Raw genomic sequence first — 18,131 nt, 5'->3', positions numbered from 1 at the left:
TAATATGCCCTCTTTCCAAATGCCACCACATTCCATTGCTCTCAATGGGAGTGAAGGTAAACTGACCTCAGGAAAGATGATAGCCCTCTATGCTGTCAGGAGGCGGAGAAGAACACCGAGGAGATGTTAATAAAAATAAATAAATAAATAAAAATAAATAAAAAATAGATGCAATGGCTATTTTTGCTAAGAGCCATCTGTTGCTTCAGTTCCATTGAGAACAATGAGGAAAAGTGGCTATTTTGGAAGAGGGCAGTTCTTTGTGGAATTCTCTGAAGTGTATTGAGTTCCTGCCCCTGAATAAACTTGAATATGGAGAATGGGGGTGTGTGTGGAGAATGACAATTCTAAAAAACGAGAAAACCCTTTAAATGTAATCCATGCACAAGATTTCAGTGAGTTAAGTATATAGAAAGTTGTAAAAGTCTGCATTATTTCATTATGGTCGTTGGGGACATAAGTATGACAAAACAGGTGCCAGGTTTCTTAAAGGACCCATTTTTAATTTAATTAAAACTAATTAATGAATTTGTTTCTAAATTTTTAGAAGTCATTCTATGCTCGGAGACTAAGGAGTAGAATTTTGGGGAGGACATCTTATATTTTTCATACATAAGAGGTTGAATCCCAGTTTCAAGTGCAAAACTCAGCTCGCCCTTAACTGTGGACTTGACGCTGCTGCTGATAATTTTTTGTCCTGTGAAGGCACTTTTTTCTTCCAGCCTTGACTAAAGCAATTAGATCTGAGTTACACTAAGAATTAGAGTTCAAAACAAACTGATAATTGGCTCTTGATGGCTTAAAGGATTGATAATAGGGTAACGGAGCCTTTCACCCCGACAAGTTAAAGCTGACCTAGATCTGTAGTAGTAACCAAAAGTAGTTGCCAGCCAATGGGCTGCTTGGCTACCTATGTGAAAGGATTTTGTGGGATCAGTCCATCTTGCCATGTGTTTATATCTTTTCTGAGGGCAAATGGAAGCTTTTGTCCTCCAGGGCTCTCAGTCCATCTTTCAGCACTAAATTTCTGCCAAAGAGAAAAATTTAAGAACAGCAAACCGGTGATTTCTAGAATCATTAGGGAGGTAATCTGCTGGGAATGAGCACCTCCTCCTGCCCAATCCACACAGTAGAAATGGCGTGTGCTTTAGAGGAAGCTTCATACCTTTCTGCAATGGGTAAAAATGCCAAGATGTTGGCAGGGAGTAGGGACTGGAGATTGCTCAGGGTGGAGCAGTTGAGGGAGGAAGAGCTGCAGTGGCTGGAGATGTGAGGTCATGCACAGCTGAAATGCCATCACAGTGTGGAATTAGCATTGCCACAGAATTAGCAAATGTAGTCAGTGGGCAGTGCAAACCAGGCTAATGACCTAACATCATGTACTCTTCTCTTTACAGGGATATCGATAAAGTAGACGAATTGATGCAGGACATTGCAGAACAGCAGGAGCTGGCAGATGAAATTTCAACAGCTATTTCAAAGCCTGTAGGATTTGGGGAAGACTTTGATGAGGTAAAACAGCTCAAGAGTTACACTGTTTTAAATTAAAACCCATCTCTTAGTGATCTGAGTTCTGCATGCATTCAGACAAGAATGTAAGTTCTAGAATGTAAAATTTCTCCTAGCAAGTGGTCTCTTCCACCTCTGGAAAATTGGGCGCATGGCAGCTACAAAACTTGGATGGGACTTCAACCCCCAACGTTTTGGAGGCTTTTGGATCAGATAATTCTGTGCCCAACAGAAAGTGAAGCCATAAATTCAGATCGGGGTTGAGACTCAGACCTGCCCTCACAGTTGGAGGGTCATGTGCTGGAGGGTCATTTAGGCCATCCCCTGTAATAATATACCTAGCTGAGTCTGTCTGTGTTTGTGTTACTTAGTGGCAAGTGTGATCTGAATCCTTCTTTTTCCCTTTACAATACTAGGATGAACTGATGGCAGAATTGGAGGAACTAGAACAGGAAGAATTAGACAAAAACCTGCTGGAGATCAGTGGTCCCGAGACAGTACCACTGCCAAACGTGCCCTCAATAGCAATACCATCAAAGCCAGGTAATTGTCTGCCTTTGCCAAAGTCAGCTTGGTTCATTAACATGTGCATTCATCAAATCAGCAGCTCTTAATAAGGATTTGAATTTTGAATTTTCTGGCTACAAGCAGCTTGTAGAGTTAATATGGGATTCATGAATTACATGATGTGTTATTCTCAAGGAATCCATCTCCTTTCATTAGAGCTATGAAAATTAATAGCTGTAACAGGAGCAGTTAGCATGTATTCCTGCACTTCCAGTTTATCCTATAATATGTTAAACAAGGTTCAAGGCAGAATGGAGATGTAGGAGGAGGAAATGGAAGCTGGGAGTCTTGTACTAATGGCAGCTAATTTAATGGGAAGCAATCCTGACAAGACCAAACACAGAGGTAAAATCAAGGGAGACTTGAGTGAGAAATAGTTCTTGGAATTTAGTCTTCCAAGTTGGTCTCAGGGCTCTGATTGAACCATGTTTGCAGGTCCTTGAGTCTGCCTCTCATCCCTGTACTGGGATGCTGTGGTTTTACATAGCTGGCCCTCTGTTTTCATAGCACCTGGTCTTGGGGGAATACTGCTGACTCCTGATTACCCAAGGTGCATGGGGTCCCTACCTTAGGGGTGGCACTCAAATCAGATGACACCAAACTGAGTCTTGTGCAAAACCTTGGAGCAAAAGCCTCTGGGGAGGCAAATTACAAGGACAAATCCTGGTTGGTGCAGGTGTATTACTAGTACATAGAGAAGCTCCACACTAACCTGATTCTGCTGTGGTGAGGTTCTTTGTTGGTTCTGCCATTGGGTCCAGCCCTCCATGGTTCTTGTCTATGAAGTGACCACTGTTGAATGGTGATGTGATGCATTTCTTGTTTATCAGGTGATTATTTTTTTTTTTTTAAACCTGGGATTTGTGGCAAGCTGCATTTGGATGGCAATTAGGAGTCCATTAGAAGTACCAAAATAGCATTTTAAAATTTGTTTTATTTAACTAATAAAAACATCTTAATTATGCTGTATACATAAAAAAAAAGTTAATACTTTTTTTGCATTTAAAACTGACCTATTAAACAAAGGAAGTATTTACTATAGTTAGTGAATTGATGGATTGTTTCTGGTCACCATGCGCCAGATTTTTTCAAAGATATTTAAGTGCCTAGCAGTATTTCTGAAATTATCTAAGCAGGCTAAGTGGCTAACTCCCATTGAAATCAAGTCCCTTTGAAAATCTGGCCCTGTGTCCTTCTGATTTAGATCTTTTAATTCTAAAAATTTGAAGTTAGGAATTGTAGGAAATGGATAACAGAAGCAAAGTGACACAAGGAGAAATCTATGGCCAGCATTGTTAAGGACAATAAGGAGTTTTAACAATATGTTATAACAGGAAGAATCTTGACAATGGCATTGGTTTATTAGTAGATTGAAATAGTAGAATTAGCAATAATAATGCAGAAAAGGCAGAAGTGTTCAATAAATATTTCTGTTCTGTGTTTGGGTGAAAAAACATGTAGTCCCATCATATAGTGATAACGCTCTTTCCATTCCACTAATATCTCTGGAGAATGTTAAACAGAAGCTATTAAAGTTAATACTTTTAAATCAACAGGTCCAGTCAACGTGCATCAAGGTGTTTTAAAAGAGTTGGCTGAGGAGCTTGCTGGAGAGTTAATGTTGATTTTCAGTTAGTCTCAGGGTACTGGAGAAGTTTCAGAAGACTAGAAGAAAATTAATGTGCTAATTTTAAAAAAGAGTAAACAGGATGACCCGGGTAATTCTAGGTCTGATATAGGTCCCAGGCAAGATAATGGAGTGGCTGATATGGGAATCAGTTAATAAAGAATTAAAGGAGAGTAATGTAATTAATGCCAATCAACATGGGTATATGGAAAATAGATCCTGTCAAATTAACTTGACAGCTTTTTAAATGAGATTATAAATTTAGTTGATAAAGTTGATTTCTGAAAGGCATTTGGCTTGGTGCCACACAACATTTTGATTAAAAAAAACTAGAATGATATAAAATGAACATGTCGCATGTTAAATGGATTAAAAACTGGCTAACTGATAAGTCTCAACATGTAGTTGTAAACGGGGAATGTTCATCAAGTGGGTGTGTTTCTAGTGGAGTCCTGCAGGGATCAGTCCTTGGCCCTATACTATTTAACATTTTTTTTTATCAGTTACCTGGGAAAAAACATAAAATCATCACTGATAAAGTTTGCAGATGATACTAAAATTGGGAGAGTGGTAAAAATTGAGGCAGCCAGGTCACTAATACAGAGTGATCTGGATCACTTGGCTAACTGGGCGCAAGCAAACAATATGTGTTTTAATACAGTTAAATATAAATGTATACATCCCAAAACAAAGAGTGTAGGCCATACTTACAGAATGGGGAACTCTATCCTGGGAAGCAGTGACTCTGAAAAAGACTGGAGGGGATCATGGTGGATTATCAGCTGAACATGAGCTTCCAATGGGACACTGTGGCCAAAAGAGGTAATGTGATCTAGGGATGCATAAAGACTGGAATCTCAAATAGAAGTAGAGAGGTTATTTGACCTGTATATTTGGCACTGGTGCGACCGCTGCTTGAATATTGTGTCTAGTTCTGCTTCCCGCAATTCAGGAAAGATGTTGTTGTCTCAGAGAAGAGCCACAAGAATGATTAAAGGATTAGAAAACATTCCATATGGTGATAGACTCAAAGAACTCAACCTATTTAGTTTAACAGAGAGAAGGTTAAGGGTAACTTGATTACAGTCTACAAGTACCTATATATAGAGAACAAATATTTAATAATGGGATCTTCAGTCTAGGAGAGAAAGTTATGATACGATCCAGTGGCTGGAAGTTGAAGGTAGGACAAATGCAGGCTGGAAATAAGGCATAAATTTTTGACTGCGAGGATAATTAACCATTGGAACAATTTACCAAGGGTCGTGGTGGATTTTCCATCACTGATAATTTTTAAATCAAAAAAATTTTTTTTATAAAAGATCTGCTCTAGGAATTATTTTAGGGAAGCTCTCTGGCCTGTGTTATTCTGGAGGTCAGACTAGGTGATCACAATGGTCCCTTCTGGCTTTAGAATCTATAAATCCTCTTCCCACCTGGTGGTGGTTCATAGATTGAAAGAGGAAAATAAGCTTTTCTTCTTTTTCAGCTCAGTTAGCTTCTCCACTTTGAATGAACTAGCCCAAATGAAAAAAATATTTTCTCTGCACCTTCTTGCTAACCTGAAACCAAAAGTAATTAAGGCAAAAGCTTTTCTGCACAACAGAAACTAAAAGTACTGACATCTGATAAATTTAAATACCAGCATTTGCTCCATTATCAAAACTGAAAATACAGATAGTTAATGCAATGTAAGACATTGTGCCATATTTATAAAGCTTCAGTTGATCTTAAAAGTTAGTTTCCCCCAGTTCTGTATAGAATAAAAAAAGCATCCGTAATTCATTAAAATTTGAGTGCTGACTGATGTAGCATTTTTCATTTAAATTATTTTAATAGATTATAATAAATGTAAGGCTCAACATATTTTGTCATAATTTCACATTTAATGTTTACAGGCTTATTTTAAAAAGAAAATATTTAAATACAAAAATTCAATTTGATATTTTTAAAAATCAGTTTTTATTTATCCTGATTTCTACTCTTCCATGCCTGTTGAATTTGGGGGGCCCTGCCAAAGAAGAGAAACCTTCAAACAGACTCCTCCCCTTTCAAGGGTTGTACTTCAGGAATTTCCCATTTGTGCCAGCTTTGTATTACAAATTGCGCGTGGGCGCGCACACACACACACCCCCTCCCACCCCCCCATACTGTAAGCTACTGTCTGGATTCATTACAGGGAGAGAATGGATATCTTTAAAATTAAAAATAATTCTCTATCTTGCTGCATTAGGAATTTCTTTGGGGAAAGTGTAGTATTTGGAAATTTTTAAGGTGAGACTTAGTGTTCTACATCTTCAAAGCACTGTACAGTTTTAACTAACCTTCCCAATATTTCTGTAAGGTAACTATTGCCTTCATTTTCAGAGAGGGAAACTGAGAGACAGAGGTGAAAACAGCACAGGAAATCTGAGAGATCCTAGGCCAGGACTTGGTATTTCCTGGCTCCCAACTCATCTGTTCTTCCAGCTAGTGCTGCGCTCAAATCAGTCTAAGACCAATAGCCCCAAATCCATAGTGGTTGGTTTAAGCATGCTGAGCAACAAGAAAGCAAAAGGTATTGGCATCCATTGCCAAATGGCTACTGCTTAGCTAAATAAATTCTACATGGCTCCAAAGGAGTTCCTAAAATAAACAGGTCTACACCTTCCCATGCTTTGAGATTTGGTGACTGTGACAAATATGGGCAATGCTTGTGTATCACTCTGATTAAAATGCACATTTTCATTCTTCTCACAAACCATTTTCTTTTCTCTTTTTGAAATACGGCCTCAGGAAGTTTAACCCTGGCTGGCTTTTAAAATGGCACATAAGTCTTGTAACTGAAAACCTCATGTGGCATATTTGCTCTTCTATGGGACCTAGTGCCTTGTGCAGTCCAGAGTCGCATGTCCAGGTGAAGCAGGACATTATGGGGTTACATCAAGGTATCTGCTCCTCACTCTTCACACTCTCTTTATGCTACAGCCAAGAAGAAAGAAGAGGAGGATGATGATGACATGAAAGAGTTGGAAGCTTGGGCTGGAAACATGTAACTACAGCAGCAACGGCTTGGAAAAACAAAACAGACTTTGGCCACCTGTTCTAGGTGCACGTGAAGTGTGATGGGGACAAAACATTCAGCAAAATGTCTTTTATCTCTTTAATCTTAACCCAAAGCAGTGGGCACTGCATCGCTGTACTCTGCATAGCATGGTCTGCGCAAAGAAAACAAAGGGGGTCGGGGAAATTTGCCTGCAGTTGATGTTGAATTTCTGTAAAATAAAATGTATTTGCAAAATCCAACGTTCAGCTTCTGGACTATGCTAATGCCACTGCTGGATCTTCATCTTCTAGAGTTTTGGGGTGTATTGAATCTAAATGACCTGAAATGCAGCCTGTAATTTTAAGTCAGTTGAAAGTGTGTCTGGAAGTCTTGTAAGGCATTTAAAAAGGAAAAGTCATAAGCCACCATCGGCTTCTCATGTTTAGGTATAAGAATGCGTTAGGTTTTTAGTTCTTTGCACTCTGTATTTATTTCCTTTGACTGTGTGATCACCTTCTATCACTGCACTGACCTAGTCACTGTTCCCATTTTTAATTAGTGAAACTGATTTGAAATTGATAAACACTACCTTGGAAGTAAGGGAGATTTACACTTAAAATCCAGCTGTACATTTTTTCTATGTAGCAGTGCAGTGTTCATTGCTATTTGTGGTAACTGATAACCCATTCAGATACATGCATACATCTATTTTAATTAAGAAACTATGGTTTGCACTGTATTAAATATCTTGATTAATTTTCATTCTCGGCTAGTGTCGTCAATTATCTAATTTTATTAGATTTAAAGACATTTAATTTACATTAAATTTGGTTTCTGCTCTTGCCTGATAGAGGAATAAACAGACTCTTTGGCATCAGTTTATCTTTGAGTCCATAATTGTAGCTATGGCAGAATTGTGACAGATACAGAGTCAGGTCATTTATCATACAAACTCCAATCTTAGCTGAGCAAAATGGTTGGGCGTGTTTCTGTAACTCAGTTACTCTTGACTGTTTTAGTGTAATGATATGCTGGAACAACAGATTGAGACCCCAGTCAGAGGGCCCTAGGAGCTGCTGTATTCTAGGTAGAATCAACTGATTTAAAGGCTGAACACACAGTTTTGGCTTTGTTTCTCTGCCTACCATGCTGTAAATTATCATAAGAATTTGACATTCATGATTTGTTGCATATTCTGTGCTCGTAAGAAGATCTTGTATTTTACAGCACTAATATTTCTATTAGGATTTATGCTTTGACCACTAAATGCAGTGAGACTTCTTGCTGGAAATTTGCACGCCTACCTGAAGGTAAGTAGTTACCTTAACATCAGTATTGTTACCTCCGTTTCTGACAACCACGTCCAGAAACGCTGAATGGAAAGAAGGCAAAGAGGCACAGGTGGCAGAACCGCTAACTGCTCCCAAGGTTGTGGAGGGTGGAGCTGAGTCACTAATATGTGCCTATCTGTACCGTCACCCTGTTTCTTCAGACAAGAAGAGAATGAAACTCCTGCAATAAAAAATGACTGCCAGAATTGGAACTGAACACCATAACTCCTGTGTGGTGATGGTTTTTCTGTTGGTCAGGCAGCTGGAACAATTCAGTGTTCTCTCTTGCAGCTCTGCACTTTTACCTTCACCTTAAGAAGTCTCCTCTGAAGACTTATTTTGGTCAATACTATGTCTGTCTAGCACATGTGAGGTTTTTTTAATTACTTGTCAGGAGCCTTACTTCTGCTTTGTATTCCTGACTCTTCGTCTCCCCTTCTCCTGCCTACATCAGCGAACAGCCAGAAATTATAAACAAGGCTCTTAAACCTGGTGCTGTGGGTGGCGTGGGTGTACCTGGTGCTGTGGGTGGCGTGGGTGTAGCGGGGGGGGGGGGGGGGTTGGATAGAGGGCAGGGGAGTTGGGGGTGGTGGTCGGGGGCAGGGGTGTGGATTGGGGTCGGGGTGGTCAGAGGGCGGGGAACAGGGGGGTTGGATGGGGCAGAAGTCCCGAGGGGACAGTCAGGAAGGAGAGAGTAGTTGGATGGGGTGGCGGGGGCAGTCAGGGGACAGGGAGAAGGGGTGGTTGAATGGGGCAGGTGTCCTGGGGAGGGGGGCGGCAGTCGGGGTGGGGGGTGGTCGGGGACAGGGAGCAGGGGGTGATGAATGGGGAAGGAGTCCTGGGAGGGCCATCAGGGGATGGGGGGGTTGGATGGGGCAGGAGTCCTGGGGGAGCCGTCAAGGGGCGAGAAGTGGCAGTGGGGGGGTGGTCAGATAGGAGGCGGGGACTGAGCCACGACTGGCTGTTTCAGGGGAGACAGCCTCCCCTAACTAGCCCTCCATACAATTTTGGAAACCCGATGTGGCCCTCAGGCCAAAAAGTTTGCCTGCACCTGCCTTAAAAGAATTAACAGTTTTAGCAAGGTTGTGCCAGCTTTGTCTTGCGTATCCACTACTATATATTACAGTAGCCAAACAGGAGAATGCTAAATCCCTCAATTCACCTCTTAAAGATGCAATTAAGCCTTTATTTTTCCAGCATAAACAGTTGAACTAGTGAAAGCTTAGTTGCTTTATTGTATGTACCTGCAATACCAGCAAAGAACCTCCCAGCATTCACAGTAGGGGAAAAATGTGATCCAGCCTTGTGGATGTCTTTAATGCTTTCCTTCCCAGCGCTTTGAAAAACCTGAAGATGTTACTTACCACATTTTGAAAAGGGCTGAATTATCCCCACTGTACAGATGGGGAAACTGGGACACAGAAGTTGTGGCTTGACCTTAAGGTCATTTAGCAAATTAATCAGGGAAAACTAGAATGACAGAGCGCGATAGGTCTCTGAAGCCCTTTTGTAGCTAAGTGCTGTCTAGTGTTCAGGAGAGCCTGTCATCCTATGATGAGTTCCCTAGACAGTTCTGTTCTTCAGTCACATGAAGTGCCTATTGTTTGGCTTCGGAGCACGAGAATAATGCAGAGTAGTACAGAAGGCTGGCCTAATCCACTGGAAGCTCCCTGGTTGAAATGGCTTCACATGCACGGCTGCCGCCTTCCCTGAATTGGCCTGTGTAGAGACTTCCTGCTTGGGTTTTGTCTGCAGAGAGCACCACCCCCTGCACGTGCCAGTTGCAGAAGAGGAGTGGTCAAACCTCAGCAATAACACATTCCCCGACTCTTGTAGTTGGACTTAGAGGCGGTCACTCTTCCGAGCCCCATTGCACTTCCTGCGGGTGAAATCCCATGAGCCGTCCTTCCATTTTAAGGAAGGACAATACGAGGGTATAAATGCTATCTCTTTAAACTGCCACAAAAGGGCTGCCATAGGTATGTGCTTCTCCCTTTACCAAAATAGCTTCTTCGTCCATGGCTAAAGGCTGTGTGAGTAGGTACCTGGTACCTGGTTTTGAGTAATGACCTTTGGCACAGCAGAGATTTGCTGGTTCCAGCCTGTAGTGTATCCTTGGATCTCTCTGCCTCTCCAACTTCCAAAGCACAGGCTGTAACAATTTCTCCTTCGAGTTCTTTACGCAGAGTGGTATTTGCCCATCCAGGTTTGGGTGGTTCAGTTAATACCTTCGCACCCAAAATGAACCCACGGCAAAGGGATGATGTAGGGTAAAGCCATGTGGAGAATTGAAAAGGCAACTCCTGCTCCCCGCAGACGTGCCAGGGTACTGCTCTGGTCTGCAGCTTTTGTAACACAGAGCAAGGAGCACATTTGGATTTTTCTCAATCTGCTTAGTAAAGGAAATTCTTACGTCTGTTGGAGTGACCATCCACATTCATATCCCTTGAGTATTTGTGGTAATAGTGAGTCCTCTCCAAAAGTACCAGCGAGGGTAGCTACTCCTAGAAAATGGCAGACTAATTATTTCATGTGAATTTAAATAAACTAATTCTAAGAGGATTTGCATCTGAGAGTTTTCCTATCTCAGAGCATGAACAGCGAGAGTGTTGGGCTGCCAAAAAGCCTTGCTTCTTCTGAAAGCCCTTGAGGGGGACCAGTAAGAGTGGAGGCTGACAAATAAGGCTTACGTGGTTGGAGGAGTGGTGTAGGAAAAGTGTGCTGATGGAGATTACTTGATCAATCTTTGATTTTAGGCTGTGAGGACGGTTTAATCCCAGCTCTAGGCAATAGAAGCTAGCATGAAACTGGAGAGAGAGGAAGCAGTAGCTGGTTTCATCTAACACCTTGGCACTGATTCTGATAACGAACATGTATTCTCATTTGGAGTATCTCTATTCTTGGTGCTGGGGCTGCCTGGACAAGGGAGCTGGCTGCAGGAAAATGTCCCCCTCGGGTTCAAGGAGAGCAGTTTATTTCCTCCTGCAAGCAGCACAAAAGGAACTGGGGAGATAAAGGCCCACCTTGGCAAGCTGACACCTGAGGGATTGTGGGTCTGAATGCAGGCCTTGAATCAAAGGATGCAGACTAATAGACCATGTAGGAGGCCTGGGTTAGGAAAACATGTAATGCTAACCTGGTAAGGACTGAACTCATGGTAGCACCACTGAAATCAAAAGTGACTTAAGGGGGAGCTCCCGCAGGTGATAACGAAGAGTTAACGATAGACTTTGTCCAGGACCACTTTAGGAACATTTAAAATCCATGGTTCACCTAGCAGGTGGCTAAAATTACTTTATATGGGTAGAGTTGTTTGATCTTGAACTTTTTCATCCTCTTTCCCCTCTGGGAGCTGAAGTAGTAAGCTCTGCAAACTGCTTTCACAGGTTTCTTACCTATATACCCCACTCCTGGAGCTGAATTTAGGATGCAACCGCACACCTCTGCATGGGCATAAGGCTATAACCACTACAAACTCCCTGCCTAGTGGAAATGTTAAGTGGGTTGTGGGGGGCTCTCACTAGGCACCACAACTACAAATCACCCTCCTGTTTGTCTTGACTAAGCGTCATTTACCCTTCCCTGATTAGTTTAATTTACAATGACCTCACTTGGGTCAAAGCCCTTGATGCTGAGTACAGTGTGAACATTACTGGATGAATTAATGGCATTTCTGTACATTAGCTGGCAGTTAAATGGTCTACTTGGGCCTGGGCTACACTTAAAATTTAGGTGATCATAGCTACAGTGACCAGGGGTGTGAAAAATCTGCAGTCCTGAGTGCCGGAGCTATGCTGACCGAACTCCAAGTGTAAACGCAGCTAGCCCAATAGAAGAATGCTTCCACCAACCTAGCTAACGTTGCTCAGGGAGATGGTGTTCCTACAGCAACAGAAAAACCACCTCCTATGGGCGTACCCTACAGGGTTATGCCAGCATTGCTCTGGACCTATAGCTATGCCTGTATAGTCCCCATAGTGTATACATGGCCTTTGTTTGTGGACTGCAAGGATCATAGCTCCAGTACTGAGAGAATTAACGGCTGTCTCCTTTCTCTCCATGTAAATGGAAGTGGTTCACATTCAATATACTGAGGTGCGGTATCTGGGTCAGTTAAGCTTTGTCTAGGACAGGAAAGCGACAGCCAGTGTCAGTTCCATGTGTGACTGGACTGAACTGCTACCGAGCATGTTTTTAACGACAAGCCTAGCGAGGGACAGTGCTGGTCTCCTCTCCAGAAAGCTTGGGTAAGAGCTGGGTCCTGAAATGGGGTTGAAACTTGTTTTTGTTTTTTTTTTTGTCAGCACTTGTAGCTAAATTAGGTTCAGCACCCAATGGGCCGCACCTGTTGTCAGTAACAGGTAACTTTCAGAGTGTAGGCAACGCTTCAGAGTTTAACCTGTTCCTTGGTCTCAAATGCTGCTTTGGTGTCTCTCAGGGATTAGTGGTATATGGTAGTAAAACATTTTTAAAAAAGAAAAGGTACGCAATCATATACCCAGTAGAGAAGGATGTCCGTGATCAACAGTGCCCAGCAATCACTATCCTGCTGAACTAGCCCCCAGGGCAGTACAGCCGGGCCAATGAAAACATGAATTCAGAATTGCAAAAAAGCACAATTGGTACTGGACCTTGGTCTTCTGCAGCAGAGGGCAGCTCCACTCAATGCACAGTCAACCTGTGGAACTCATTGTCGTGGGGTGTTGTGATGGCCAAAAGTATAACTCAGTTCAAAATAGAACTAGATAAATTCATGGCGAATAAGGCCATCGGTGACTATTAGCTAAGATGGTCAGGGTTGTAACCTCATACTTAAGGGCTACCCTAAACTTCTGACTGCCAGAAGCCAGGAGGAGAAGACAGGGGTGCATGTCTCCAAAATTGCCCTGTTCCGTAGTGTACGCTCCACGAGAAGCTCTGGTACTGGCCACTGTCAGAAGACAGGATACTGGGCTAGATGGACCAGTAGTCTGAGCCAGTATGGCCATTCTTATGTTCCAGTAGCAGAGAACCCTCTGTCCCTATGCAGGGTAAGACTGATTTGGTACCGAATCAAGGCAGAATGAATGGCTGCCATTTTTAGACTCATCAGCAATCTGGGGTTTCCTTGGCTTTTCATCCAAGTGTTGATCTGCTCTGGTTAGCTGAGGAGACCAGAGCCTGAACTGAGGTCTAGCTGCAGTAGACTAGGGGAAGGAAAGGAGCCAAAGCGAGAATCCATTAAAGTAGTGAAGGGTGAGAAATCAAAATAGAAGACTGACTAAGCCAGGTATCTATCTGGACAACCCCTCTCCTCTCAAGTCCCCATCTGACACGCTACATAATACTGACTTGCCCTGCACGCTATCTCTATCCTTGTAGCACCTCGGTACTCCATTCAGAAACCAGAGCCGTACTCAACCTATTTAAATTGTAAGCTCTTTGGGGCGGCTCTCTCGCTCACCATATCTATGCACAATGGGCCCTGATCTTGGCAAGAGCTCTAAGTGCTACTGTAATACAAATCACATTGTGCTAGGCACTGTACACATGTTTCTTAAAAAGAGCTTATATCGGTTCCATCAGAATCTGACCAATGGCCAGAAACAGCTGTTTTACTTCTCTGGGTTAAGTGTCAGCCGGAGCTGTGACACTTAATGCCGAGTCTGGTCACCCAAGGGGCAGACTCCTACTGTTGAGCCCAGGAATTGGCTGTGTTCTGTCGGAGCTAACCCCGCTTTGTTCTGCTCTCCTGGATGTAAGTGAGGAACAGGAATCCTTTTGTGCTTGAAGCCAAATGTAATTTTTCTGTGTTTACCAATGAGATGAACAAAGGAATTTTAATTCCAGCCTTCCATGTCTTTAATTGCAAAGGCCTCGGAGGGAGAGGGAACATTTCCTTCATTCGCTTCGTTAATTGCTGCAGTCTGAGCAAGTGCAGAGCCTGACATTTCAACGTTTCAATTAAGAATTAAAGCCGATGTCTCTCTTCAGTGTTTGGGTGGCACAAGTCTCTGCAAAATCTCCCCTTGAGCCTTCACACGTCTCCATTTAAAATGCTAATCTGAACGCCATTTTTCTGTCACTCCTGACCGATGTCCTCCCACCTTCAATCCCTTCCTACCGTCAAGCTGCAGCTCTCCTCCCCTTTCAGGAGCTCCCTGTGCTTCGGGAGAGGAGAGGATTGGGAATTGTATTTCTAGTTCTGTCACTGGCCCACCTGTCTGCTTGTAAGTCACAAATGGCTTCTCCATTTGCTCACCTCAGGTTTTGGGCTCCTAATTTCATAGAATCATAGAATATCAGGGTTGGAAGGGACCTCAGGAGGTCATCTAGTCCAACCCCCTGCTCAAAGCAGGACCAATCCCCAATTAAATCATCCCAGCCAGGGCTTTGTCAAGACTAACCTTAAAAACTTCTAAGGAAGGAGATTCTACCACCTCCCTAGGTAACGCATTCTAGTGTTTCACCACGCTCCCAGTGAAAAAGTTTTTCCTAATATCCAACCTAAACCTCCCCCACTGCAACTTGAGACCATTACTCCTTGTCCTGTCATCTTCTACCACTGAGAAGAGTCTAGAACCATCTTCTTTGGAACCACCTCTCAGGTAGTTGAAAGCAGCTATCAAATCCCCCCTCATTCTTCTCTTCTGCAGACTAAACAATCCCAGTTCCCTCAGCCTCTCCTCATAAGTCATGTGTTCCAGACCCCTAATCATTTTTGTTGACCTTCGCTGGACTCTCTCCAATTTATCCACATCTTTCTTGTAGTGTGGGGCCCAGAACTGGACACAGTACTCCAGATGAGGCCTCACCAATGTTGAATAGAGGGGAACGATCACGTCCCTTGATCTGCTGGCTATGCCCCTACTTATACATCCCAAAATGCCATTGGCCTTCTTGACAACAAGGGCACACTGTTGACTCATATCCGGCTTCTTGTCCACTGTCACCCCTAGGTCCTTTTCCGCAGAACTGCTGCCTAGCCATTCAGTCCCTAGTCTGTAGCGGTGCATTGGATTCTCCCGTCCTAAGTGCAGGACCCTGCACTTATCCTTGTTGAACCTCATCAGATTTCTTTTGGCCCAATCCTCCAATTTGTCTAGGTCCCTCTGTATCCTATCCCTACCTGCCACTGTATCTACCACTCCTCCTAGTTTAGTATCATCCGCAAATTTGCTGAGAGTGCAATCCACACCATCCTCCAGATCATTTATGAAGATATTGAACAAAACCGGCTCCAGGACCGACCCTTGGGGCACTCCACTTGATACCGGCTGCCAACTAGACATGGAGCCATTGATCACTACCCGTTGAGCCCGACAATCTAGCCAACTTTCTACCCACCTTATAGTGCATTCATCCAGCCCATACTTCTTTAACTTGCTGACAAGAATACTGTGGGAGACCATGTCAAAAGCTTTGCTAAAGTCAAGAAACAATACATCCACTGCTTTCCCTTCATCCACAGAACCAGTAATCTCATCATAGAAGGTGATTAGATTAGTCAGGCATGATCTTCCCTTGGTGAATCAATGCTGACTGTTCCTGATCACTTTCCTCTCGTGTAAGTGCTTCAGGATAAATTCCTTGAGAACCTGCTCCATGATTTTTCCAGGGACTGAGGTGAGGCTGACTGGCCTGTAGTTCCCAGGATCATCCTCCTTCCCTTTTTTAAAGATTGGCACTACATTAGCCTTTTTCCAGTCATCCGGGACTTCCCCCGTTCGCCACGAGTTTTCAAAGATAATGGCCAATGGCTCTGCAATCACAGCCGCCAATTCCTTTAGCACTCTCAGATGCAATGCATCCGGCCCCATGGACTTGTGCACGTCCAGCTTTTCTAAATAGTCCCTAACCACCTCTTTCTCCACAAAGGGCTGGCCACCTACTCCCCATGCTGTGTTGCCCGGCGCAGCAGTCTGGGAGCTGACCTTGTTCATGAAGACAGAGGCAAAGAAAGCATTGAGTACATTTAGCTTTTTCCACATCCTCTGTCACTAGGTTGCCTCCCTCATTCAATAAGGGGCCCACACTTTCCTTGGCTTTCTTCTTGTTGCCAACATACCTGAAGAAACCCTTTTGTTACTCTTAACATCTCTTGCTAGCTGCAGCTCCAGGTGTGATTTGGCCCTCCTGATTTCATTCCTACATGCCCGGGCAATATTTTTATACTCTTCCCTGGTCATTTGTCATAGAATCATAGAATATCGGGGTTGGAAGGGACCCCAGAAGGTCATCTAGTCCAACCCCCTGCTCAAAGCAGGACCAATTTCCAGTTAAATCATCCCAGCCAGGGCTTTGTCAAGCCTGACCTTAAAAACCTCTAAGGAAGGAGATTCTACCACCTCCCTAGGTAACGCATTCCAGTGTTTCACCACCCTCTTAGTGAAAAAGTTTTTCCTAATATCCAATCTAAACCTCCCCCACTGCAACTTGAGACCATTACTCCTCGTTCTGTCATCTGCTACCATTGAGAACAGTCTAGAGCCATCCTCTTTGGAACCCCCTTTCAGGTAGTTGAAAGCAGCTATCAAATCCCCCCTCATTCTTCTCTTCTGCAGGCTAAACAATCCCAGCTCCCTCAGCCTCTCCTCATAACTCATGTGTTCCAGTCCCCTAATCATTTTTGTTGCCCTTCGCTGGACTCTCTCCAATTTATCCACATCCTTCTTGAAGTGTGGGGCCCAAAACTGGACACAGTACTCCAGATGAGGCCTCACCAATGTCGAATAGAGGGGAACGATCACGTCCCTCGATCTGCTCGCTACGCTATGTCCTATCTTCCACTTCTTGTAAGCTTCTTTTTTATGTTTAAGATCCGCAAGGTTAAGCCAAGCTGGTCGCCTGCCATATTTACTATTCTTTCGACACATCGGGATGGCTTGTCCCTGTAACCTCAATAGGGATTCCTTGAAGTACAGCCAGCTCTCCTGGACTCCTTTCCCCCTCATGTTATTCCCCCAAGGGATCCTACCCATCAGTTCCCTGAGGGAGTTGAAGTCTGCTTTCCTGAAGTCCAGGGTCCGTATTCTGCTGCTTACCTTTCTTCCCTGTGTCAGGATTCTGAACTCGATCAACTCATGGTCACTGCCTCCCAGATTCCCATCCACTTTTGCTTCCCCTACTAATTCTTCCCGGTTTGTGAGCAGCAGGTCAAGAAAAGCTCCCCCCCCCCCCCCACAGTTGGCTCCTCCAGCACTTGCACCAGGAAATTGTCCCCTACATTTTCCAAAAACTTCCTGGATTGTCTACGCACCACTGTAGTGCTCTCCCAGCAGATACCAGGATGATTAAAGTCGCCCATGAGAACCAGGGCGTGCGATCTAGTAGCTTCTGCGAGTTGCCGGAAGAAAGCCTCATCCCCCTGGTCCGGTGGTCTATAGCAGACTCCCACCACTACATCACTCTCGTTGCTCACACTTCTAAACTTAATCCAGAGACACTCAGGTTTTTCTGCAGTTTCGTACCGGAGCTCTGAGCAGTCATACTGCTCTCTTACATACAGTGCTACTCCCCCACCTTTTCTGCCCTGCCTGTCCTTCCGGAACAGTTTATAACCATCCATGACAGTACTCCAGTCATGTGAGTTATCCCACCAAGTCTCTGTTATTCCAAACACGTCATAATTCCTTGACATCACCAGGACCTCCAGTTCTCCCTGCTTGTTTCCAAGGCTTTGTGTATTTGTATATAGGCACCTGAGATCACCTGCTGATTGCCCCTCATTCTCAGTATGAGGTAGGAGCCCTCCCCTCACAGATGTTCCTGCCTGTGCTTCCTCCCGGTATCCCGCTTGCCCACTTACCTCAGGGCTTTGGTCTCCTTCCCCCGGTGAACCTAGTTTAAAGTCATCCTCACTAGGTTAGCGAGCCTGCTCGCAAAGATGCTCTTCCCTCTCTTAGTTAGGTGGAGCCCGTCTCTGCCCAGCACTCCTCCTTCATGGAACACCATCCCATGGTCAAAGAATCCAAAGCCTTCTCTCCGACACCACCTGCGTAGCCATTCGTTGACTTCCACGATTTGACGGTCCCTACCCCGGCTTTTTCCTTCCACGGGGAGGATGGACAAGAACACCACTTGCGCCTCCAAC

At 43.9% G+C, this 18,131-nt stretch overlaps 1 protein-coding gene across 1 annotated transcript in view; it reads left to right on the top strand.

Annotated features, from left to right (window-relative positions):
- Positions 1–6,988, top strand: part of CHMP4B (charged multivesicular body protein 4B) — a 33,755-nt gene extending 26,767 nt beyond the window's left edge. Inside the window, exons 3-5 of the mRNA XM_084646183.1 lie at positions 1,398–1,512; positions 1,926–2,052; positions 6,671–6,988. Of these exons, the coding sequence (XP_084502309.1) occupies positions 1,398–1,512; positions 1,926–2,052; positions 6,671–6,738 (310 nt within the window). The 3' untranslated portion in view covers positions 6,739–6,988. The remainder of the gene's footprint in view (positions 1–1,397; positions 1,513–1,925; positions 2,053–6,670) is intronic.
- The last annotated feature ends 11,143 nt before the right edge of the window (positions 6,989–18,131 follow it).

This window comes from Lepidochelys olivacea (assembly GCF_965140295.1).
Source record: "Lepidochelys olivacea isolate rLepOli2 genome assembly, chromosome: 13".
In the NCBI taxonomy this organism is placed as follows: domain Eukaryota; kingdom Metazoa; phylum Chordata; order Testudines; family Cheloniidae; genus Lepidochelys; species Lepidochelys olivacea.
This window is presented reverse-complemented; position numbering and strand designations above follow the sequence as displayed.